Source organism: Peromyscus leucopus, chromosome 22, assembly GCF_004664715.2.
Source record: "Peromyscus leucopus breed LL Stock chromosome 22, UCI_PerLeu_2.1, whole genome shotgun sequence".
NCBI classification, from domain to species: Eukaryota; Metazoa; Chordata; class Mammalia; order Rodentia; family Cricetidae; genus Peromyscus; species Peromyscus leucopus.
The window spans coordinates 20752935-20772462 of record NC_051081.1 but is presented as its reverse complement, the minus strand read 5'-3'; the positions used below and the strand labels follow the sequence as shown (position 1 = coordinate 20772462).

General features: G+C 51.0%; 1 protein-coding gene across 3 annotated transcripts; it reads left to right on the top strand.

The window, feature by feature from the left end:
• Window positions 1-157: 157 nt before the first annotated feature.
• Window positions 158-18184, top strand: Abcg8 (ATP binding cassette subfamily G member 8). 3 transcript variants are annotated; one of them, XM_028893547.2, is made up of 13 exons: window positions 158-239; window positions 3520-3621; window positions 5400-5556; window positions 8938-9176; window positions 9522-9654; window positions 9741-10010; window positions 12131-12293; window positions 12369-12452; window positions 13406-13605; window positions 14188-14264; window positions 14837-15104; window positions 16184-16311; window positions 16403-18184. In XM_028893547.2, exons 1-13 carry the CDS (start codon window positions 177-179, stop codon window positions 16538-16540), a joined length of 2022 nt encoding a protein of 673 aa, XP_028749380.1. In that variant the 5' UTR covers window positions 158-176; the 3' UTR covers window positions 16541-18184. The 3 variants fall into 3 exon arrangements, with proteins under 3 accessions (XP_028749380.1, XP_028749373.1, XP_037053871.1); XM_028893540.2 differs by having other exon boundaries at window positions 159-239; window positions 3517-3621; XM_037197976.1 differs by having other exon boundaries at window positions 159-239; window positions 3508-3621.
• Window positions 18185-19528: the final 1344 nt, after the last annotated feature.

The following is a 19528-nucleotide window of genomic DNA, read 5'->3' as shown; positions in this document are numbered from 1 at the left end:
ACAGTGTGTTTCTAGGAGGGCTTGCCAGAGAGAGGAATGCTGGGAGAAAGTCTGCCACAGAGAAGGAGGGCTCAGGTGGCCCGGCTCTAAGGAACAGAGACAGGGAGCGCACTGGCCCGGCCAGTAGCAGGGAAGACCCACAGGAGCCACATAGAGGGGCACAGACATCAGGGGTCATGGCTGAGAAGACCACAGAGGAGACCCGGCTGTGGAATGGGGCCATACGTCAGGATGCTTCGGTGAGTCAGCTTAGCCACCCTGGTCCTGGGGTGGGGTGGGGTGGAACTGACCTTTCTTTCCTACCTTGGGAGTTTTAGCCCTAATTCACCACCTAGATAGACCTCAAGGAGAGTGGAAATGGGCAGCAGGGCTCCTCAATGTTGAAGGGCTGACGGGAGCAGGTTCAGGAGCCAGGAGACCTCTGAGGTCACTTCCCCGAGGTTCTTGTGGGTGACTGGAATGATGTCGCTTTCCAAGTGACATTCCATCACAGAAACTCCCACAGGCAGAAAAACTAGGGCTTTTCTGAGGGAGCGTTGGCCCATGTGGGTGTCAGGCCAAGAATCTCGGTGGTAGTGGAGACAGAAGCGAGAGAACTTTTATGGGAGCCCCAGAATTTTATGCTTGCAATCTATGAACTGGGAGAGAACGGGAATGAACAGATAGCAGCCAGGTGGCTAGGAAGCAGAGGTCTGAGGCGTCCTTCCTCATTGGCTTGATAAACAGCCTCTGACTGGGGCTCTGAGAGGGCTTTGAAGCAGGAAGCAAATTAGGAAGATACCAAGAGGATCCCCACCCCCAGCTTCCACATCCCGCCCACTTTTCTAGAGAGAAAAGAATGAAATGTCCACATCCGACAGGGAGGCCACAGTTTCCTGATCCGACCGAGGTAGAGTTGGCTGGGATTGACCAATCCAAGCACTACTACCTACCCAATTCTACGGCCACAGCAACAGCCACCTCTGCTGTCTGAAATCCCCACGAGGCAGACACCCACGAGGAAATGACTACCTCTGTCTCTTGGGCTGTCCACGGTCACTTCCCGAGTAGGACAGAAAGTCAGTGGTGGCTTTGGCGTCTTTAGCCCTTCAGGTTACCACCCCAGCTAAAGAGGCAAAGAATTGTCAGAATCCTGAAGTGTACCCGGGTCTGCCACTTACAAGTCCCTCCTCCTCTTGGTTCTGTTATTGTAGATGTCCTGTGGTGGTCTGCCGCCGATAACCACAGAGCCTTGGATAAAAACAGTGAGACTGACGTGTCCTGTGCATCCATACTTAAAAGCTGTTCGGTCGAGCTAAATACTGCCCGGTGGTTTCCACCCTCTCACTTCCGCACGTAAATTTAGAAAACGGAAGGCTTCTGGAGAAGCTGGTTTCTGGTCCACGCCACACCCATCCCCTTTTCTGCCCACCCAGGGTCTCACGCTCTATACAGAATTCATACAGGGGCCACACATTCTTCTCCCCCACATTCAAGCCAGGCATTGCCGATCAGGGCGGCAGGGCCGGTGGTCCACGGGAACAGGGATAGGAAAGCCTCGGTAGAGACAGGTGAGATAATGTTTAGAGGTGTCAACAGAGGGCCAGGAGTGTGCCTTGGGCCAGAGACTTACCCTTTTTGTCCCAGCCAGCCACAGTCCTCCGCACATTTCTCCCTTTTTGTGCCCCCTGAATTTCCGTACTTCTCTGCGCTTCTGACTCAGGAATTGAACCAGAAGTTTCTAGGAGGAGTCGTTACCCTACAGCCCTGAAGGTGCCGCACTGGTTACCTACAAATAAGCCCGCTTTCGCTTTTTAGGGTGTCACCTGTCACAAATTCAAATGATGTTCTGACAGTCACACTGATTAAAGTGTCAGCTGAGTAGATATTTAAGTATTTGAAAAATATAGAGAATTTGTCAAAACCTCAGGAAGAGTCTAACAAATCCTTCCTGGGTGCCAAGGAAAATATTTTAAAATGGAACAGAAGTCATCCACAAGTCAGACAGGAATTGTTTTTTTCTTTTTCTGGAAGCTGAGTTGTCTGTGTGGCGGGGGTCCATGGGCTCGGGTGACTCAGAGTAGCGAGCTGGGCACTGCTCAACTCCATCCCTCCGTCCTCAGTCCCTCCAAACCCAGGGATCTTCCTGTCTCCCAAGTCCCAACAGCACAGTAACTTGAGAACTCACCACCAACACACCAGACATGCCTGGCGCTCCTCCCTCAGCAGCCGCCCCGCCCCTGAATCCAGCAGAAACTTCGCGTCTGCAGGAGCATCTTTAGGACTAATTCCTGTCTGATATAAATCCACTAAGACCTCTCCCGAAGATAATTGACTTAAAAACAAGAAAACCTAGGGACTGGGGATGTGACTCTGTCCCTCCAGTGCTTGGTCTAGCATGCTTCACGCCGTGGATTTGGTTACCCCACACAGAAAAACCAAAAGGCAATCCCACTCCAGCTCTACTGCAGAGAGCAGCATCATATTACCAGTGCAGAAAGCGGTAGGCGAGGGGATGGAGGGTGGTCAGATATTGGGCATTAAAATAAGATGGGAGACTATGCTCTGAAGCGCATTGGGGTGATCATAGTTTACACTATTATTATTGTTTTTATATATAAACATCAGAGAACGAGGCTGGAGAGGTGGCCGAGACGTTAAGAGCACTTGCTGCTCTTGCAGAGGACACGGGTTCAAGTCCCATCACACACAGAATGGTTTATAACTGTCCGTAACTCCAGGTCCAGAGGACCCAATGACCTCTTCTGACCTCTGAGGGTACATATGCGGCGCACATATATACACACAGGCAAACACTCACACACAAAATAAAATTTAAAAAAAAATTAAATTTCAATATAGATGACCAGAAGAGAAGAATGTGATGGTTTCCAACGTGAAGAAATGATAAATGGAGAAGGAGAGGGAGGTGCTGAGCACCCCATTTGGCCATTACATGTTGAATACATGTATTAAACGATCACACGGAGAATTCATATATATGCCACCTCAACAATTACAGAGGCGTAGCCATTGTGGGGATGAGGGCTTCCTCTGAAATGTCACCCAAAGGATATTCAAGGGCGTTGTGTCCCCAAACCCCTTATCAACATAAGGTGGGTGACATCTTCACAGATTCTCTGGGTCAGCTCACCGATGGATGTCTCTCTCTCTCATGGTGCATCTGTTTGGCCGTAGGTGAGATTAGGCCAGGTACGGGAAGTGAACGTCTAAGATGGCTTTAATGGCTCCCAGCCCGCTCACTGGAGTCTGGAGAGAGAGGCATTCTTCTTAAACTGTGGATTCAGGTGCATCAGCCCGAGGCTGAGGGTCTCTGAGGCTGCGGCTGCCCTCCTGGAAGGAGATGTACCCCCATCAGTGTTCCCGTTTTTCTCAGAGCTTGCACGACCCCACCTCCTGTCAGTGTGGGATCTCGACCCCACTGCCAGCGGCTGCCTGTGCCGCTCAGGCCCCCTCCTCTGTCTTCCGTGTCCTCAGCTGCCTCTGAAGGGGCCCCTCACCTGTCAGGTCTCCCAGCAGGGCCTCCAGGACAGCTTGTTCTCCTCCGAAAGTGACAACAGCCTGTACTTCACCTACAGTGGCCAGTCCAACACTCTGGAGGTCAGAGACCTCACCTACCAGGTAGGGGGCACACGCCTGAGTGGGGGGGAAAAGAGTGGGCGGGATATTCGGGGGAAGGAGGGGGGAGCCCACTCTGTAAGTCTGACCCCAGGGACAAAACTCTGTCTACCCTGGTGCAAGCTCACCTGCAGGGAGAGTGGGGGAGAGGTGGAGCCCTCTGGGAAGACGTTAAGGTTCACCATGAAGGCCTGTGGGGAATGTCTCTGGAACTTGTAACTTTAAAATTTGAAATCACTCTAAACAAATATGTGTGTGTGTTTATCATATGTACATAATATATGTGTGTTTATTATTATATTGTATGTGTGCTATTATATGTGATATATGTAAATATATTATAGATAGATAGATGATAAACAGATAGATGATAGATAGATAGATAGATAGATAGATAGATAGATAGATAGATAGGTGATAGATAAACAGATAGATGATAGATAGATAGATAGACAGATAGATAGATAGATAGATAGATAGATAGATAGATAGATGATAGATAGACAGACAGGCAGGCAGGCAGATAGATATCAAAGGGGCTGGGGTGGTGGCCCTCTCAGTAAAGTGCCTGAGGCAGGAGTGTGAGGGCTGAGCTCAGATCTCCAGAACCCATAGAAGAAAATCTAGCCTGGGTGGCCCATGTCTGCAGCCCCAGAGCCAAGTGGACCCATAGATCTCATTCAATTGTTCCAGGTTCGGCAAGAGACCAGGTCTCAAAAGTAAGGTAGAAACAATTGTGGAAGACAGTACCATTCATCTCTGGCCTCCATACACATATGTGCAAGGTGCATTTTGCACCCACATGTGCATGTACATACCTGTAGAAAACACGCATAGCAAAACACAGTGCTTCCACATACCCTGTCTGTCTGGCTTCCTTCGAAGTCAACATCTTGTGAACGACATTGTAATTACCAAAACTAAGAAACTAACAACAGGCTCTTAACTAAACGACAGGGTTTATTGAAATTCCATCCTTTTACATGTGTCTGTCTGTCTATCTATCTATCTATCTATCTATCATCATCTATATATCTACCTACCTATCTATCTATCTATCTATCTATCTATCATCTATCTATGTATCATCTATCTATCTATCTATCTATCTATCTATCTATCTACCTATCATCTATCTACCTACCTATATATGGTCTATTTTTATAAACTGTGTTTATGCAAATAAAACATCCTGAGTGAAAAGGCCCCCATGGGGAGGGTCTCAGAAATGCCCTTGTCAGAATTCAATGACCCCCACTTCCCCAGGGGTAGACTGCTTACTGCCCAAGGGGGATGGTGAACTGCAGAGCACCAAGCCGGTCTTTTTGTGGGTATGGGCTTACAGTAAAGGAATGAGCCACTTTGGAACATCTGCTCTGCCACGCACTGTAAACTGTGTGAGCTCCAGTCAATTCTTTAAGTGCTTTGAACTTGGTCTGTAAAACAGACACTGATAGTACCCACGCCATATGCTTGCAATGAACGGTAGGTGAGATAAATGATGGACAGTGATCACTGTCATGTCTTGCAGGAGATAAACACTTACTGTTTTGCTGCTGGCTCATATGCTTTCTGGTCCCCTTAACTCTAGACTTGAACCAGGTGGTGGGGCCTCACTGCCATGTTTGGTAAGATCTGGGTGCCTCAAGACCTATCATGTCGCGGAAGCAGGGTGTCCCCTGAGAGAGGAGTTATGCAAGATGCAGGAGAGTGGAACAGAAGCTGTTGAAGCCCTCTGAACCATTCAGCTTCCCAAGGACTCTGCTAACATTTCCCCACAGGTGGACATCGCCTCTCAGGTGCCTTGGTTTGAGCAGCTGGCTCAGTTCAAGATCCCTTGGAGGTCTCACGGCAACCAAGACTCCTGTGACCTGGGCATCCAGAATCTGAGCTTCAAAGTGAGGAGTGGGCAGATGCTGGCTATCATAGGCAGCTCAGGTACCAACAGAGGCAGTCGTGGGCAATGGCTTTTCTCCCCTCAGACACAGAACAGTCTTCGGTCATGGGTCCTGCTTGCAGAACTCTGGGACAGAGTAATACGGCCGAGTGGCTGAGAACACAGACAGATGTAGGCTCAAATGTCGCCTCCTGCACCCACTGACTCCTGGGTGTTGCTGCTATTGTGAACCTGAGTGTGACTGTGACCCACCTGAAGCTGCGGCCGTGGTGTCCACCTCCTGCTAACACTGGACTAAGACAATACACAGGCAGCTTCAGAACACGCTGTTCTCCACAGGCAGACTCAGGTCATGGACAGACAATGACTCGGCAGGGCCCCAACACCATTGACCCTTCCACAGTCCCAGCATAACCTTCAACCACCTGCAAAGAGCCAGATCCTTGGGGGTGTCTCAGGCAACCACTTTCACAAGTCAAATCTGAGGTTATAGAAACTCACAAGTGTGAGAGGCTTGCTTGGAGAACAGTACATTTTCCTTATTACATTCTGCCTTACTCCCTTCCTGTTTGGAAGCAATTTAGGGAGATTTTCAAATCTCCTGGTCCTCCATACTTCTAGAGTGTTCTTTGTGTGCATGCATGTACACACACACACACACACACACACACACACACACACACACAAAAGCACGTACACGCACACACATGCACGCACGCACCCACATTCATTTGACAGGTGAGAACGCTAAACTAAAAAAGCCTAGTGAGTCTCCTAAAGACCCAATTTAACTAGACTTGGGTCTTGCATTTGTGATTGGTTCTTCCTGGGACTCCTTTACACAGTATTAGAGAGAGTACTTTATACTTTTTCATTAATCATTTCCAGGAGGAAAGATTACTCAACACTTTGAACATCTGTTCCAAACTTTTACACTCTTCTGATAGAGTTGTTTACTGTCTAACCAAAGATCAAATAAGCTACGGCATGCAAGCGCACTTTGTAACTGAAACAACATGCACACTCATTCACTCCTCTCATCCTGGCCCTGACCCTGCTCTGTGGTGCTGCTCTAAACAAGAGAGAGAAAGGTGTTTTGACTTATCATGTCTGGTAGCTTTTCTTGTATCTGTCTTGTTTGGGCCTCCAGGAGACACATGGGTCATTACTCCGAATATTGGTGAATACTTGGTCTGTGACGCTCTAGCCAGCAGCAGCCTGATCTTTCATAAGGAAGGTGAAGTTCAGAGAGCCTGAGCAGGAATCACACTGAATAATGTTCAGCTTCAGGCTGCGCATTGCTTGGCCTCTAGATCACTTGACTGAAATTGTTAAATCTTTCTTAGAAGGATTTATGCACTATGTTTCCAGTGACTTTAAGCACTTTCATTAGTATCACACACAGAGAATATGAATCTGCATACTAGCCATAATAATAATTTTTAAAAGATTCTAAAAAAAAAAAAATGAGCTCCAAGCATTTACCTTGTTCTGTAGAATCAACCATACAGAAAGATTTTCCAATGAACGAAGTCCCTGGTGAGGCGACGGCAGTCACATTATAAAGCTCTTGAGTGCCATGACTCTTCAGAGAACATTTGCCCTAATGCACCAAGCACCCTCTGCTGGAAAGGCTGCCTCTGTCTTTTGCCACAGTTTTGCTTAGGAAATATGATCTTCCTGCCCTCTGACTGGGGATCCCCTGGTACCTGGAAATGCTGGCACAGGCCCCTGCCCTCCCCGCAGAGCCTAGAGTCAATGTCTGAGGCTGAACAGGGAGCAGGGCTGAGGCCTCTCTCTCTGGTTCCTTGTGGGATGTTTCATTCAAATTGAACTTTTCGGGAAGCCTAAATGGGGCACACCCAGCAGGCAGCTGACAAGCTGCTCCCACTCCAAGCCCCTGGACAGTGAGCAAGAGGATCATATGCAAAGGTCTCTGGGCTCTTGGATTTTGCAGGCAGCATGTGACATGTGCCAAGGAAGACTTGTTATATACTGTCTATAGGCATTTGCCTTGTTTATAAAAGAAAAAGAAAAGTTATTAATTCCATAAAAGACCCCACTGTGAGGAAACCCGAACCTTTCCTGGGAGACCCAGGCGGAATGTCTGCAGCTCAGTGACAGGAGGGTGTTTGCCAAGCTTGAGGCAGGTTCACGTCATAGTTTAAAAATAGTCATAGGAGTGCCAGGTGGTGGTGTGACATGCCTTTAATTCCAGCACTTAGGAGACAGAGTCAGGCAGATCTCTGTATTTGAGCTAGCCTGGTCTACAGAGTGAGTTTCGGGACAGCTAGGGCTACACAGTGAGACCCTGTCACAAAACGACAACCATGAGATTAGTTCTGGGAATGAAAACCTCATCAAATGCTTTTGGACACTAAATCCAATATGATGCTCTCTTCTCCAAATTAATACACATTAATATGTTGTTCGGAAGTGAATGAAGGAATAATTTTCCTTTTTTTTAAGGCAGAGGAAAAAAGACATTGATTTTAAAAATGAGAAAGGGCTATAGATACACTTGGAGACTATGCATTAGGCTATGCTCGAAAATGACAACCTATTACTCACCTATTATTTTCCCCTTATACTTCTCAAAGTAGATCATAGTCTTGGGGGTTTGTGTTTGTTTGTTTGTTTGTTTCTTGAGGCAGGGTTTCTCTGCATAGCCCTGATTGTCCTGGAGTTTGCTCTGCAGACCAGGCTGGCCTCCAACTCAAAGATCCACGGGCCTCTGCCTCCCAAGTGCTGGAATGAAAGGCATGTGCCACCATCGCCATGATACGATGTAGTTTTGAATTCTTCAAAGACAGGCTATGAACGTCCCAAATTAGTCATTTCCACAAAGCCACTTTGGAGCCAAAATGATGATGAATGATGAGATGCTGCCAAGGGTTTTTTTCAGCCAAAAAAAAAAAAAAAAAAAAAAAAAAAAAAAAAAAAAAAAAAAAAAAAAAAAGAAAAGAAAAGAAAAAAAGAAAAAAGAAAAAAGAAAAAGAAAAAAAATGCTATGCTTTGCAGGTGTAATTAACCCCAGCCTTGCTTGGGAGAAAGCCATTGGTTTGCAGTGTGGGAGCGGGAGTCGGGGGGTTGGGGGAGATGCAGCAGGCTTGTAGCAGTTGGGACTCCAGCCTTCTTCTCTCTGACACCTCATTGTCAGCGTGTCCCCGATCACTCAAGTTAACCGTAGAAGAGAAAACTAAGGTACACCTGCTGGACGTCCTGTGCAAATAGTAACAGTGTCCATTTGCCCGGAGCTTGGTTGCTTCTGCAGAGCAGTCCTGGTGCTTGGAGAGTGTGCGGGGGGGGGGGGGGGGGGGGGGGGGTGGGGGGGGGGGGGGGGGGGGGGGGGGGGGATGGTAGCTGGCAGGCAGGCTGGCCCCTCAGAACCTCTGCCCTCAGGGATGTCTCTGGCTTTGCAGGCTGTGGGCGAGACTCACTCCTAGACGTGATCACAGGCAGAGACCACGGTGGCAAGATGAAATCAGGACAAATCTGGATCAACGGGCAACCCAGCACGCCGCAGCTGATAAGGAAGAGTGTGGCCCACGTGCGCCAGCACGACCAGCTGCTCCCCAACCTGACGGTCAGAGAGACCCTGGCTTTCGTGGCCCAGATGCGCCTGCCCAGGAGCTTCTCTCAGGCCCAGCGTGACAAAAGGGTAAACCACTTGGCCGGGCGGTGATCCCTGGTGTCTGAGACGGCCCTGCTTTGCCAGAAGACCCGGCCAAGCTGGAATTTAACCAACCCACCTCACACGCCAATGTACTTAGCCCCATGGGTTCCCTTCCGGGACCTGGTCAAGTGGGTGATAAGTGTGCGTTTATCTGTGTAGGAGTTTTCGGGGTGCTTTCATGTGAGTGGAGGATCAATTATCTGGCCTCTGGTACCCAGTCTGGTTACCAATCGACCACCTGCGCTCTGCAGGGTGAACCTAGGGACATAACGGGGGGGGGGGGGGCAAATACTCCCGAGGAAGCCTGGATGCTAAGCCTGTCGCCCTCAGGTAGAGGACGTGATTGCGGAGCTGAGGCTGAGGCAGTGTGCCAACACCCGCGTGGGTAACACATATGTGCGTGGGGTGTCCGGGGGCGAGCGCCGGAGAGTGAGCATCGGGGTGCAGCTTCTGTGGAACCCAGGTGAGGGCTGGAAGCCTGAGGGGAAGGGGCCCTGGACGGCATCCGGCATCCTGCCTGTCACGGGGCTCACCGTGCGATGTTCCCAGGAATCCTCATTCTGGACGAGCCCACTTCCGGCCTTGACAGCTTCACGGCCCACAACCTGGTGAGAACGCTGTCCCGCCTGGCCAAGGGCAACAGGCTGGTGCTCATCTCCCTCCACCAGCCCCGCTCTGACATCTTCAGGCTGTTTGACCTGGTCCTTCTGATGACATCTGGCACCCCGATCTACCTGGGGGCCGCGCATCACATGGTGCAGTACTTCACGGAGATCGGCTACCCTTGTCCTCGCTACAGCAACCCCGCCGACTTCTACGGTGAGTGAGCCAGGCCAGGGGCCTGCAACCTGGTGTACGGCCATTTGCCGGCACCCCTCCCCAAAGCCAAACAGAGGAAAACGAAAACAAGCGAACAAAAGTAAAAAGATGGGGAGTACTTACTGGAAAGATGTAGGGGAGACACTGTTACACGTGCCTCGGGGGAGGAGGAGCCGGGACAGAGTGGCAGCATGCAAAGGGGAAACTGATCAGCTTTCCGGGATCAAATGCAACGTGTGAATAAATACAGCAGTCTTCTGACAAATTGTCCCTCTGTGCAGGACAGGTTAGGAATGGGTAGAAGTTTGCAGATGGGTGGGTGGGGGCATAATCCAGGAAGTCTTGGATCAGGTTGTACAGTTGCGGTCTTCATGCAGTCTGCAGGAAACTATACATACGTACACATACAGACACAGACACACAGACACACAGACACACACACACACACACACACACAGACACACACACACAGACACACACACACACACCCTTGTGGTCCACAGAGGCAGATAACATAGGAAGAGGGGCCCAGGGCAGGGCCAGGGACAGACTGCCTGACTGGTCACTGCCTTACCTTTCTCGGGGGTCCCAGGCACTCAATAGTCCATGAAGAACACCGTGACCCTCTTCGTTCACGGGGAGCAATGGCCTTTTCAGGACACTGGCCTATAACCTCCCCCACCTTGAGAGTACTGAGGAATAGCCTGGGTGCTGAGCAAGTGACCAACTGTCCCCGAGCCTGGGGAGGCAGCGGCTCTAGCCAGTCCCCTAGGTGACCAAGAACCCCAGGTTCTTCCTAGGATGGCAAAGTGCCCACCCTCACGGGATCTCCACAGTCAGCTCTGTCTTTGTGTATGACCTGAGGAACCTCACCCCCGGCCTCCTATGCTCCAGCGTGGCCGTGCGGGCAGAACCAGGGCTCCCACAGGTGTGCCTGGCCCTCAGCCGTGCCACCAACACGGCCATCCCATCTCGGCATCCCACACGGCCATCCCAGCATCCTCGGCGACCCAGGAGGAAAGGCCACGCTCCTGGCTCCCTGCCCTGCCCTGCGAACTCATGCGCTCTGTGAACTGCCACAGAGGTCGCCTCTCCTCCCCATGCTCTGTTTGCCATCCTGACTTCCTGCCCATGTGTCATGCTCTGTCCAATGTCCTCAGATAAGGGGGCAGAGGACAGCTGCCAACCGGGATACCAGGGGAAGTTTGAAGTGAGTCTGGGAGGGCTGCCCCAGACCTCCCATGGTGCCCAACGGGAGACTTGAAGACTTCTTCTTCTTCTTCTTCTGTATTGTTTGGGAGAATAGGGATAGGGTCCTTGTCTACTAGGCTGGAGGCAGGCGGCTGTCCTTAATCTAGGATGCGGGAGCTGCTCACATGGACCCCAGGGTGCCCAGCAAACGTGGTATTTGAGCTATAGCCTGCACCGAGGGAACCTGTGTGGCTCCTATGTCCCTCAGTGTCATCTTGTGATGGACAATGAGTGCAGAAGCGGGAAAATGGTGAAGAGGAGATCCCAGCCATGCAGAGTCCTGGAGTCTCCCAGGGATAGGACGGTCCTGGCTGTGACTGGTGGACCTGGCTCTTTCTGGCACTTCAGGGACATTGGAGGGAGGGGGAGGGCTACAGGGTGGGACTGCCACATGCAGGGTGGCATCTTCTCAGATTCAGAAGGTCGCTCTCCCAGTGACCTGGCTCCCCAACTGGGTAGGTTGCCCTAGACCCTCCTGGGGCAAAGCTTAGCGTGGGCAGTGTGAGCAGAGTACTTGGCTGGTCCACAGCACCCTGGCCACTTGGGAGGTCAAATTATAAATCCACAGTGACAGGCAAATAGATTTATACAGCTGGAGTGAGAACTATCATCTACCCTGAGGGCAGCTGGCCACTCTAGGAATACCCCTGGGATGAGTCTGGGGTGGGGCTGGGGGGCTGGAGCCAGGGCCTCTGCTATTGGCCACTTCCTGATCTATGGCATCAGCCTATATGGTCAGATGAGGCAGAGCAAAGGAACCAGGTCTCTCTGCGTCTCTGCTCTGACCATTGCCTCATAGCGCCTTCTCCGAGGGTGGGAAGAGCTGCCAGGGACCACGTTGCCTATGGCCCTGCATCTTCTGCTTACAGTGGACTTGACTAGCATTGACAGACGCAGCAAAGAACAGGAAGAGGCCACCATGGCAAAGGCTCGGTCACTTGCAGCCCTGTTTCTAGAAAAAGTGCAAGGCTTCGATGACTTCCTGTGGAAAGCCGAGACAAAGGAACTCCCCGCGGGTACCTATGCAGTCAGGTACAGTGGGTCCACTGCCAGAATGGGAGCCCCCTGTGGTGGGCCCCCCTAAACTGACCACACGCTGTTTCCCAGAAACCAGACCCTCTCACAGGACGTGGATTGTGGGGCTGCTGCAAAGCTGCCCGGGATGATACAACAGTTTACCACTCTGATCCGGTAAATCAATCTCTCTCTCTCTCTCTCTCTCTCTCTCTCTCTCTCTCTCTCTCTCTCTCTCTCTCCCTCTCCTCTCCTCTCTCCCTGCTCCCCCATGCCTCTGAGTATCAAAGTAAAACATTCCTACCCAAGGGGAATTCAAGGGAGGGAGCAAGCAGTGAAATTGTTTGAAAGCCAGCATCCCTAGGACCAGCCTAACTCTCCCGTGACACGGAGCGCTCCCGATAATCTTAATCTCGAAACAAAAAAAAAAAAAAAAAAAAAAAGAAAGAAAATCATGTTAGTGGCAATCGTTATGGAAACTGCCACGTAAGAAACTCAGACCCAGGAAGGGCAGCGTTCCTACTGTGTACCACGCTCAATGAAAGCTAGGTACACCCGCCACACTTGTCTTTCTGGGGGGTCTGCGCCGACAGAGATATGGGAGCAGGCTCGTGTATTCAAACCAAGAGCTGTGTTCTGCTCCTCTCCGATTAGAGTCCTGTGGCTTAGCCATTTAGTCCAGTCTAGTTGGATGGCCTCTTCATTTAGGAGCATTCACCATTACAAGACACACCGTGGCCAACATCTTTACGATATATCTGATTTTTTTCCTGTAAGCAAACTCATCACTGATGATAAAAAGTAATCATTCGCTGTGTGTGGTGGTACATGTCTGAAATGCCAGAAATGGGGAGGAGATGAGGCAAGGGGATCTCAAGTTCGAGGCCACCCTGGGCTTTCTAAACACAGACCCTGACTGAATACTCAAACAAGAAAGACACCCCCAAACAATAATCATATATCCAGTACCCACCCTGTCAGTTTTCTTACTTGTCATAGACATTCAATGGTGGGTATTACAGCCCACATTTTACATTTGAGGACATAAGGTTTCTGGAAATGATATGACGTCACAGAGCTTTGTATGTTGCTCCTTTGACAGACTTTTTTTTTCCTTTCTCTTCTTAAAGTCGTCAGATTTCCAATGACTTCCGAGACCTGCCCACCCTGCTCATCCACGGGGCGGAAGCCTGCCTGATGTCCCTCATCATTGGGTTCCTTTACTACGGCCATGATGTCAAGCCGCTCTCCTTCATGGACACATCAGCCCTCCTGTTCATGATAGGAGCACTTATACCTTTCAATGTCATTCTGGATGTCGTCTCCAAATGTGAGTGTCACCTGCTCTCCCCAACCAGGCTGTGGGGCAGCTGGACACAGGAACATCGGCAGCTACACAGGGGACTTCAGCCTCCCCCAGTGCTGGTCTGAGGCTGACCCCTGTGTCTCTCCCAGCACCTTGGGACAGTGGCTTTATGGAAATACTTCATCATGCTTGTGTAACAAGTGAGGCAATTGTTTTAAAAGTTTGCACATTAATAGGAGCATGCAATGAAGGCAAATCATGGAGTCTTAGCTGTTCCCATCCAAACAGGATGTATGCTTGGCAGCCACGTGCTGCAATACCTGGAGAGCCGTGGAACACCTGGAAAGGCTTCACCATGCCTACAATTAACAAAGCATATGAACAAATGTAGAAAGTATAACCACTCCCCCTCCCCCAGTGCCGGGGATCGAACCTATAACTTTGTGCATGCTAGACAAGGGTTTTGCCATTGAATAACACACCAGCTTCGTATCACCGCTTTCAATGGTACTGTGAGAGATGAACGACATCCTGAGGTGCAGCGTCAGTAATGCTCTATCTAGATGATTCTCACTCTTTCGTTTCCTTCTCCTCCCCCATCTTTAGGTCATTCGGAGAGATCGATGCTGTATCACGAGCTCGAAGATGGGCTGTATACTGCTGGTCCATATTTCTTTGCCAAGGTCAGGGCTGAGGGCTGGGGCAGGGCGGGGTGCAGACGCTGCACGGAAGGGTTCTGTGGAAAACACTCGGCCATGCATTCTCTGTGGCTGCAGATATCAAATTCTCTAGAAGAGTCTCAGAGACTTGCTAGTCATTAAATGACCCACAGGAAGGCCGGGACTGAGAAGCAGAAATGATACTTTTCTGGGCAGCCAGAACCAAGAGAGAAAGAAATGGGCGACACCGAGAGGTTCTTTACGTCTCCAGAGCCGCTGAGCAAGCCAGGCAGGCATTTCCAAAAAAGTGGCTCAGAGAGGTTCTCTGACCCTCGTAAAGCTGCCAGGTCTGGACAGGAAGGGTGGAGAATCGAGCCAGGTCTTAGCACAGCATAGACCAGCTCCCTCCACGGAGCACAGCTCTGAAGTGGTCTGCAGTGGAAGCCCAGGGTCAGGTTCATCGGTCTTACCTGCCACCTCCTCCTCCACCCAGGAGGAACACGGGCATCCTGGGAGCTGCCACTCCTTAAAACACCTTCCGACGATAGCAAACCCGGGTGTGGGCCCCATCCCCCGGCAAAGGCTGTGCTTCGCAGGTCCTGGGCGAATTGCCGGAGCACTGCGCCTACGTCATCATCTACGGGATGCCCATCTACTGGCTGACCAACCTGCGGCCGGTGGCTGAGCTCTTCTTCCTGCACTTCCTGCTCCTGTGGCTGGTCGTCTTCTGCTGCAGGACCATGGCCCTGGCTGCCTCCGCCATGCTGCCCACCTTCCACATGTCCTCCTTTTTCTGCAACGCCTTCTACAACTCCTTCTACCTCACCTCGGGCTTCATGATAAACCTGGACAACCTGTGGATAGGTGAGGTCTCTCCCCTCTGCCTGGCCAAGCGTCTGTGGGCCTCTCCGGCTGGGTCAGTCCTCAGCTAGCGGTGGAAGGTTCATCGTTAGGTGTCTCTCCGTGCCTCTACCGGCCGCACTGCAGGTGGTGGGACAGACGACCCCTCCTCGCAGCCTTCGCACATACCCAGAAGTCACCCCGACTCCCTCCCTCACCACACCCACCAGTGATCACAGCCCTGGCCCTCATCACTGAACCCCGGGCCACCATAATAGTCTAGTCTCTCGGTCGCCTTCTCAGAGTGAGCTTTCTGAAGGACAAGTTCCTGTCCCTCCTTCGTTCAAAGCCTCTCAGAGCTACTGGCTCCCTGATGTTCCTTGTCCCCCGGGACCCCCAACTCCTGTGAAGCCTCCAGCATCTCTCTGCCTTCTCTCTGTGGAGCCTATGGGGCCTCTTTCCTGCATTCACCATTGCCCATCACTGTCTCCTCAGCCAGCCTTTCCTGACATCTGGGCAGGGCTTGTAGCTTTCTCCTCTCCCAGCATAGTGCTCCCCAGGGTCAGGATCCTCCTCCTCTCCCAACAGAGTGCTCCCCAGGGTCAGAGTCCTCCTCTCCCAGCAGAGTGCTCCCAGGGTCAGAGTCCTCCTCTCCCAGCAGAGTGCTCCCAGGGTCAGAGTCCTCCTCTCCCAGCAGGTGCTCCCTCAGTCCCTCCTCCCACAGGTGTCAGGCAGCCTTCTCTCCCAGCAGAGTGCTCCCCAGGCTCAGGGTCTCTGGTGTGGGGCTGGCTGAGCATATGCAGCATAATGAAATGACTGTAGGGTTATGAAATTGGTAGGGATCAAGCATGGGAGTCAGCCCTCCTTGGCCTCCCCAGCACAGTCCCCAGCCACAGACGTTATCCTTTGCCCCGTATCTGTTTTGTCCCTTGGTCCTCCGAGGACTCTTCTCCTGGCCCCAGCCAGCATGACTCCTCTCTCCGGGAGCGGTTGGAAACTTAGGCAGGGCAGCCAGATGTGGCAGGGTTGGAAACTTAGGCAGGGCAGCCAGACATGGCAGCGGAGACCATGTGTGCGGATAACCAAGCTCTTGCTGTCTTCAGTACCTTCGTGGATTTCCAAGCTGTCCTTCCTCCGCTGGTGTTTCTCGGGGCTGATGCAGATCCAGTTTAACGGATACCCTTACACGGTGCAGATCGGCAACATCACCTTCACAGTCCCCGGAGAAGAGGTGAGCAGTGAAGGCTGGGAATTCTCACTTCAAGGGCTGCTGAGGGCGCAGCATCCTTGGGAGCTAGCTCACCAAGCGTCCGTGTCCGCAGTTGGTGGCAGTCATGGACCTGAACTCGCACCCACTCTACGCCATCTACCTCATTGTCATTGGCATCAGCTGTGGCTTCCTGTTCCTCTACTATCTGTCCTTGAAGTTCATCAAACAGAAGTCAATTCAAGACTGGTGATGCTCATCCAGGCTTGCTCCTGCTGGTGGGACCCTTCTCCCAGGGCTGGCTGCCTCCCGTGGAGCCCTCTTGATGCCACTGAGGACAAAGATCACAGAGCTCAGCAGCCGCCGCCTCTTGGTGCTGCAGTGGCACAGGTCAGCCACAGGATGGCAGTAGAATAAAGACAGTTGAAAGGGATTTCTGCTCACTGGCCTGGGCTTGTGACAGGAAAAAACAAAACAAAAACCGGGACTTGGTGCACCCGCAAAGTTGCTCATTTATTTCGTTGGTTATATCTTTATACAAGCAACCCACTTTAGATATAAATTGAGTAGCCAGGCCATGCAAAATTTCTGGAACCCAGAGAGAATGGTGTTTTAATAGCAAAATGTTGGGTTTTATCTCCCCCAGTCCTCATATCCTGTGTTGATCCGCTCCCACTACAGAAGGTGACCTAAAACAGACTAGCGAGAAGTTAGAGAAGTTATTTCTTATCTCTGTGTGGATCCACAGACTCCAAACCCCAAAGCTGAACAACTAAGAGTTTATTGAGCATCTCCACGGTAGGTACGGTATAAAGCGTGGCACATGGCTATTGTCACTTGTTCTCAGAACAACCTACGGATATAAGCAGCATCCTGTTTTATAGGTGAGGTCCCTGAGGCAAAGACATATTCAGTTGTCTCGGCTTACATGGTTGCTTTGTGGTGGAATCAAAAAGATCTTGAGGTCTTTGGGAGTTAGAGAGCAAAAGACCAGGCCTGAGATACCGGCATTGGAGTTCAAGAAGCTTCTAGAAACAGTTTGGAGAGGTTGTGCCAGTCCAGGCAAGCCTCAGAGTTGCATCCCACTTTCTGGGTCTCAGAATTAGTCTTGAACCTCTCTTAATGGCCAGAGGATGGATTGCTTGCTCACCCGGGTTATATGCTTCCGGCCTGTGCTGAGGACCATTTGGCTCAAAGCACAGAGATGGGAGGCGGTTGTTCCCAGACAAAAACCAGAGTCTGGCACTGAAAGGAACAGTGAGGAGGGTGTTTGGGGCCAAGAGGATGTTTTCCACCAACTCCCCAGATCCCATGTCCAGCGTGGTCCCTGGCCAGCAGTAGGGTATCACTGGGTGCACACGAGGTAGGCGAAATCCCAGGGCTGCCCAGACCCACGAACTCAGCATCCGTGTGTTCAGACTAACCTGTGACGTAAGCGCAGACCCCAGTGTGAGCAGCAACTGTCCTTCCCAGCACCCACTAGATTCATGGAGCTCACACAGCCCCATTCCACCATTCAGGGAACAGATGCCACTTAAGATCCAGAAAGCGATCCACAGTGCCCTCCTCGCCCAGTCCAGGGCATCGTCTCTTTAGTTCCTTTCAGTCTGGAATGCTCCTCAATGCTCCTGACTCTGGGGTAGCTTTGAATTTGGGTTTATCTGGTGTATTTCATGATTAAATCTAGGCCAGGCACCTTTGGTCAGAATATCCAGAAATGACACCCCCCCCTCCGGCCACCAAATGTGTCCCATCAAGTGGCACATGGTTTCCACTTGTCCTATGCCGATGTTCACTTGGATTGGTTGATGGAAGTCATGTCTGTCTGTCTGTCTGTCAGACTCCTACACATTCACTATGTTCTCCCTTCCATAACGAATAAACCTTTTGCATGCCAGTGCCTAGGAACTATTTATTGCTCACTCCTCATCAAATTTTCTATTTACTTACCGAGTTATTGGTATAAACTATATACTTGTGGAATCCCATTTTAGTCTAGCAAGCTATAATCCATTGCTATCACTAATTTGATGATGCTCCGGCTGTCCCTGATTCGGCCAGTGGAAAGCTCAGGCTGGCTTCTGCATCCTCTTCATCATGTCCCTGTCATTCATTGAGGACCCTGACAAAACAAAGTATTGGGGGATCATCTTGAATTTCCCCAGCCCAGCCCTGGAATTGTCTCTGAAGATGCGTGACTCTTTTTAGTGGGAAATGATGGTTAGAAGCCTACACCTGAGTGAGGACTCTGTTCTGCTGCTGCTGCACATTACTGCTTCAGGGCTGTCAGTGGGCAGAAGAAACAAACACATGTGTGTGTTACGTTCATGTGTGTCGTCACAGTCATAACTGCATGTAAGTTCATGCACATGCTCCGTAATTGCCACCCAGTGCTAGCTCTTACAGTTCTGTCTTCCTCAGTCTCTGTTTGGGAGACACCCGGCTTCGGTGCCCATATCCCTCATCTGCTGAATCCCGCTTGTACTGTATCTCCCGTCACCGTCCTCCTGTACGTATGGACATTCTGCTCACTCTGCATCCACAGAGCTCTCCTGCAGCCTGTTCTGGGCTCCCTCCCCAGACCCCAGCTCTGTTTTGATTAGGTAGCCTGCTGTCTTTAGGCCTGGATGGAGAGGCTGGGAAGAGGAAGGTTGGCAGCCACTGAGAGAGGTCATCTGACTTGGGGAGCCTGCCACTCCGTGTGCTGTGGTACCCAGAACTCGGAGCATAAGAGATGCCGAAAGTCAGGCGGTTGCTGGTTCTTTGGAGCCTGTCTTCAGCAGGAGTCCTCCCCCCTGTCTGCTCACACAGAGGCCGGTATCAATCTACCCCAATACTCTGACTTCGTGGGTTTGTTTTGTTCTAAGTGTTCTCCAGGGCACTCAGGGCCTGGAAGAGAAGGGCCTGGGCCCGAGGGACACCCAATATCCTCCAGTGACCCTTCTCTTGCATTGCAGAATTTTCTTGTGAGTCGCATATTTTCGCTGCTAAGGATACATATTTTAGGCTTTGATAGCCATCTAGCCTGTCCCGATCCGTCACTCTGCTGTCCCGGTGTGAAATCGGCCTCAACCGCAGTAGAGTGTGGAGGGTGTGGATGGGTTCCAATAAAACAGCTTACAGAACTGCACAGCTGCTGGATTTGGCCTGAGGCTGCAGCTTGCAGACTCTTGATCCGAAGATGAAGGTTTTGAAATTTACATTTTAAGCTCTCCAAATTCAAGTTATGCTATTGATGGGG